General features: G+C 42.5%; 1 protein-coding gene across 1 annotated transcript in view; it reads left to right on the plus strand.

Moving 5' to 3' along the window:
• The window catches only part of PKNOX2 (PBX/knotted 1 homeobox 2), a 31,979-nt gene that overhangs the window by 15,861 nt on the left and 9,869 nt on the right, over nucleotides 1–6,249 (plus strand). The window contains exon 4 of the mRNA XM_010008097.1: nucleotides 1,285–1,473. Coding sequence (XP_010006399.1) covers nucleotides 1,285–1,473 — 189 coding nt within the window. The remainder of the gene's footprint in view (nucleotides 1–1,284; nucleotides 1,474–6,249) is intronic.

The raw sequence follows: 6,249 nt of genomic DNA on the forward strand, positions 1-6,249 counted from the left end.
AATGAAAAGGCCAGCGGCATTAGCTATCATTAGAATAAGAGTCATGTATTCCTCACCACCAAGATGCACATAATTAGAAATTAGAAAAAGGTCAGATCTCACCATTATCAACTCAATCAGCTGCCGAGTGCCACACAGTCAATTAATTCAGCATCTGTATTTTTTACAACCCTGCGCACGTACACCATCGGACTGTAACTCTTTATCCGGACAGATATACTGCGCAGCAGAGCAGGGACATAAAATGAGACCCTAAGCAAATGAGCTGAGATAATTGAGAGATTTATTTTTTATACGTATATGTGTCAGGTCTTCTTGCCTTTGCCCTTGAATATTGACTTTCATGGCCATTGAGCCCTGGGAGGATGCGGAGAGCCAGGGCATGACGCCTCCAACTTGGGCTTGCACCGACAGTGGAGGAGGGGAAAAAAGCCATAAAGAAGTCCAAAAAAGAATAAAAAGAGCCAAGAAAAGCAAAATAATATTTTATTTTACTTTTTCCCAGGAACAATCCATTGTTACTATTGTTCACCAACCAGAATTCCCTTTCTCCATTGTGGAGCTGCCACCTGAGTTTGGTCTTGGATTTTTTGGGATGTTTCCCAACTGTATCGACTGGCAGTTTGTAAAGATGACCACTAAAATTTGCAAGTTAAAAACAGCCTTTGAAATGCAAAGACGCTTTGTTACATAAAACCAGATTTATTGCCCTGGAGTGAATAGCTGAAATTTTATATATTATGCAAGATTTCAAACAGCAGCTGTAAAACTGAAGGTTTCAGCTCAGCAAGAGGAATGTTTTATGTGTAAATTTTTGAACGTTTATGGGGCACGTTTTAATGAGGCCCAGGCTTGGCACTGGCACCGGCACACAGCAGAGCTGCAGCCCTGTGAGCTTGTAAGAAGAAGTGGCCTTCAGAGAATAACCAAACACTTTTTGACAACCGGGGCTTTCACTTGGACTTTTTTGAAACATGGGAAGCAATTCTGATGAAGGCAATAGCAATTGTGATGAATTTTGGATTCTTGGGATTGCAGAGATATGAGTGATGGGGAGGGAAAGGAAGTGTGGAGGTGCAGAGGTGTTTGCTCTGGGATGGGTTTTGGGTGAGAATATGGATTTTTGCTTTTTTTGTTGAATTTAGAAAGGAAATGCATTTAGTTCTGCCACAAGGATCTGTTCCAGGTTTGATTTTTTGTGAGAATATTGAAAATTTTAAAGCTTTTTTTCTGACAAGCAGAGGAAAAGAGTTATTTTAATTCTGCCATTGTGTCCTTCCATAGATGGTGAAGGCAATCCAGGTGCTGCGCATCCACCTCCTGGAGCTGGAGAAGGTCAACGAGTTGTGCAAGGATTTTTGCAACCGCTACATCACCTGCCTCAAAACCAAGATGCACAGTGACAACCTACTCAGGAATGACCTGGGGGGGCCATACTCCCCCAGCCCCTCCTCCGTCAGCATCCACCCCCAGGTAACTCCTTCAGATTGCTGGTATTCACCATTGTTCCCCATCGGCCAATAGGTGACTTGGGCCAATGAGGTTGGAAGACTGCTTTACAACTCCTGTGGCCTCCTGACAAATCATCAAAACCCCTTCCCAAATGAGGACAATAATTAAAAATAATCCATATTTCTTTCCTATAGTGCAATAGTTCTGTGTTGATTTTTTTCTTTCTTTTAAAAAAATATTATTTCATGGCCTTTTCTTTTTGTGTGTGGGTTTGGCAAAGCTATAACCCCAACATTTTTGTCTCTTCAAAGCCAACAGGTGAGGACTTCTCCTAAACTCTGATGTTGCAGCAATGAAAAGTGAGGGGGCAGGAATTACAGAGGCCATACAAATGCATAGGAAAATCTACAAGAAATTTGCATTTTTTAAATTAAAAAATACCATTTTGGTGGGAGGGACAGAAACACCATGATTTTATCCACCATTTCCTCTCACCATTCTTGTCTTCAAGGCAGTCAAACAGATTTTGGGAACTCAGATTCCCACCTTGACTCTTTTTTTGGCATGATTTGGGTTTTAGCTGGGAGAAGGAAACATTTGGTGATTCAAGCACAGAAAGAATGTATCAGGGGATGCCCAATAATTGCAGAAGTATCAAATGAAATGGCTGACACAAGTTGCACCTAGAAGGCTTTGGGGACAAAATAAGGGATTTTAACTTAATATTTTGAAAAAATTGTGTTTTTTTTTTCCCGTGAGTTGAGGTTTTTATGTGCATTGGCAGTGCAGGGAATAAATGTTGGCTGGTTGCATCCCAAAAAACATCCTTGATGCACAACATGGGATGACCCTTAGGGATATTTTTTGCAGAAAATTAAATTTAGGGTTGCACAGTCCCTCCAGAAACAACTGCAGCAAACTCGAAATAAGCCAGAGCATCCACAGACAGCTCTTGGAATTCTCCCCAAAAAGAGGGAAGGGGTTTTTTTAGGCGGTGCTTTTTTAGGGCTTTTCAGGACATTTTTAAGGTGGTGAGAAGGGGATGCTTTTAGCATCTTGGCTCCAAGCACTGTGGTTTCATGCTCTCAACGTGATATTTACAGCCACTTTCTTCTCCCAGAGCAGGGAGGGAAAAGTTCTCTGAGAAGTTTTCTTTCTTATTTGGGTTTCCTGAAAGCACCCATCCACTTACTCATTGATCTAAAAAAAAACCCAAACAAAACAACTGGCCACTCTGTATTTTGTAATAATCTCTAGAAATGGACTTACTATCCTTTCGCTGCTTTATGGTAGCATTCCTTATGATCAAAATTAGCAAGACACTTACATAAAAGAGAACAATAATTGCTCAACGAGCATCTCGTTTGTAATTTATTAGTTTCTATTATTGTGTGTTGCCATAGCAACAACTCACATCCCGGGTGATGAGAGAGATGTTAGATATGAGCTGACGAAGCTCCTGGTCCCAGCAAATGGAGATGCACAGTTTTTATCAGTAATTTTCATGGAAATAATAAGTGAAGGAGTTAATGAGATGGAAAGTCTTCCTGTGGCTATTGTGATTCATCCCCACCCCCTTTCTTTTTTTTTTTTTTTTTTTATGTTGGTCTAATTAGAATGCATCGGTCAGGAAAAGTAATGAGGATTTAGTCCCTCACAAAGAAGTGGGGATCATATCAGAAAATTAACGTGAGTCTCTGGAAAATAATCGAGCCTGTGGAGAGGTACCAAGTGCTTCTGATTCCTGCAGACCTGGAGCTGCTGGCATTTCCCTCCCAGGCAAGACTCGAAAGTTGAAAATTCCAGTGAGGATTTGGAGGCACTTGCTAAATAAATGGGAATGCACCCAGGAAAAACCCAATTGGGGGAAAATGCTGGCTCAGCAATAAAAGGAACAGTCAACAGGAGCCAGAATATTCACCATGATAAACTAGAAGGAGCCACCATCTTACCTGGTCATCAGATGATGTTCCAGTGATGATAAAAGGGTGACTTTTTTTCCAGTTATCCACCTAAGCAATGTCAAGTGTCTGAGTGCCTCAACTCATTGACTATACTTGAGTTTACAAGTTAAAAAAAGGGGTGGCAATACTCTATATCCATCAGTTGAGCTTGAAAGGCTGGAGATGCTCCAGAGAGCTGAAGAATCATGGGATCTGTGTTCAAAAAAACGGGAAGCAGGATGATTGCACTAATTATTTTCCTATTAATTTTATGCTGAGGACAGGTAAAGCAGCTGAGGGGCCTCTAATTTAGAAATTTAAAAATATCTAAATAATAGGAATGCAATTAATATCAATGAATGAGGTTTCTCAGAAAACAGTTTTTCTCAAGGTGTAGAAGGGACGTTGATCATTTTGTGAGGATACACAGCAGGTTGGGCATGAGAGCAAAGTATTTCCATTTTTTGCAAAGTTTTTTACTATGGGACAGCCTGCTTGAAAAGTTATGGATACACAATAACAAGGATGTCAACCAAAACTGAGAAAACAACAGTCAGAAAATGTCATTGCGAGAGAACCAGGGTTGGATTTCCCTGGTGTATTAAAAAAGGATAGTCCTTAGCTTGGTGTTCAGTTGTGTTTCAAAGATGGAAAAATGTGAGAAATTGTGGAAATGCCAAAATGCCTGGAGGTGATGGCAAATGAGAGAGCACCAAAATGGATGTTTCAACTCATGCTGAAATTTTTTCGTGTTGCTGTGTCTGGAGATGACTCCTGGCATTGACCAAATTGGGGTGAAAAGTCTGGGTCTTTTTTGGCATGGTGAGCTGTTCCTGAACCTTATAAATATTTTTCTACCCTGTTGTCTCCATCCCTTTGCCACTTCGTGCTCTGCTTTGTTTTGTGGAGGAGTTTTAGTCTTCTTGGCTGGCAAGTCCACCAAGCAATTCCCCTTCTTCCATTTTTGGTGGGTTTACACTTGCCTTCATTCCTCTTCCTTGAGTCCTTATGGAGCCTTTTTAACTCCTTCTCCTCATTTAATGAACATTTTTGGAGTTTTTCAGACAGGGGTAGGAGACAGGAGGTGCTGGGCAGCTAGCCATAGGGGTGAGTGGGAGGGGAGGCGATCATGGTCATAACATGGACAAAAGCCACTGTGAGAAAGAATATGGGAACTTTGAGCTCCCACACAAATACATGCAGGTCTCCAGCTGCAGCAAATGCCTGAGCCTGGCACTTGTACCAAAGAGAGCCAGAGACACCACGTGTATGTGCTGTGAGCAAATAAAAGATCTGCTCAGGCAGGTGGTGAAGTTTATAGGGCACCGAGTCTGCTGGTGACAGACAGAGTACATCTGTCTCAAAGGGGGAAAAGGATCCTTGCGCATGAGTTGGTGGAGCTCATTGAAAGGGCTTTGAACTAGACTCGAATGGGTTAGGGGATAAAATCAGGCTCACTAGAGATGAGCCTAAGGGTGGCCTTCAGTCTGCCCGCTTAATTGAGGTGGAAGATGGTGATATATGTGGCATCAAAAGCATAGGGATAACTAATAGGTTAGTAACCATAGAAGTGATCAGACAGCAATTAGGACTTCTCTCCCCAAAGTGGTGGCAGGATTGTTAGCCCAGCTGAAGTGCATGGACACCAATGCACAGTATGGGCAATGAACAGGAGGAACTGGAGGCCGTTGCGTAGCAAGAAAACTATGACATAATTGCCATAATGGAAACCTAGTGGGGTGACTTACACAACTGGAGTGCTGCAATCAATGGCTACCAATGGCTTCATAAGGGATAGGTGAGGAAGGAGAGGTGGTGAGGTAGTCCTCTATATCTGAGAGACATACAAATGTCTAAAAATTAATGAAAGTGATGATAGGATTGAGTCCCTGTGGATAAGAATCAAGGGAAAGGCCAACAAGGGTGATCTAGGGGTTGGAGTCTGTTATAGACCACCCAACCAGGATGAGAAGGTGAATGAAATATTCTATAAGCAGCTGGGAGAGGTTTCACAGTTGCTATCCCTTGTTCTAATGGGGGACTTCAACTTCCCAGATGTCTGCTGGAAATACAGTACAGCAGAGAGAACAATCTTGGAGCTTCCTGGATTGCATGGAAGATAACTTCCTAATGTAGCTGGTGAGGGAGCCAACAAGGGAGGGTACCCTTCTGGAGTTGCTGCTCGTGAACAGAGAAGAATTTGTGGGGAAGTAAGAGTTGGAGGAAGTCTAGGGCGTAGAAAAAGCTTTGTTTTCTATTCTTGGAGAAGTAAGGAGGGAGGTCAGTAAAACTGCTGCCTTGGACTTCCAGAGGGCAAACTTTGATCTGCTCAGGAGACTGATTGACAAAGTCCCTTGGGAGACTGCCATGAAGGGTATTTCTTCAATGACGCATCTTAAAGCTGCTGTCCCCTGTGCTGAAAGATGAACCATCAGGGAAGAAGACTGGCCTGGTTGAATAGAAAGATTTGGCTGGATCTCAGGAAGAAAAGAAGAGTTATGGCCTCTGAAAGAGAGGACAGGCCTCTCATGAGGAGTACAGAGATGCAGTAGGGCAGGGAGAAAATTAGGAGGGCCCAAGCTCAACTTGAACTCAGCTTGGCTACTGCTGTCAAAGACAATAAAAATCTTTCTATAAATACATTAATAACAAAAGGAGGACTAGGGACAATCTCCATCCTTTACTGGATGCAGTAGATAGCAGTCTATAGCAGTTGGATGGGTTACTCCCTAGACACCCAGTCCCCTGAGCTGGAAAATGGGGAGGTGGGCCAGAATGAGACCTTTGTAATCTAAGGAAATGGTCAGTGACCTGCTGCACCACCTAACCATCCATAAGTCTATGGGACCAAATG

The sequence above is a fragment of the Chaetura pelagica genome, unplaced genomic scaffold (genome assembly GCF_000747805.2).
Source record: "Chaetura pelagica isolate M959 unplaced genomic scaffold, ChaPel_1.0 scaffold32, whole genome shotgun sequence".
Taxonomy (NCBI): Eukaryota; Metazoa; Chordata; class Aves; order Apodiformes; family Apodidae; genus Chaetura; species Chaetura pelagica.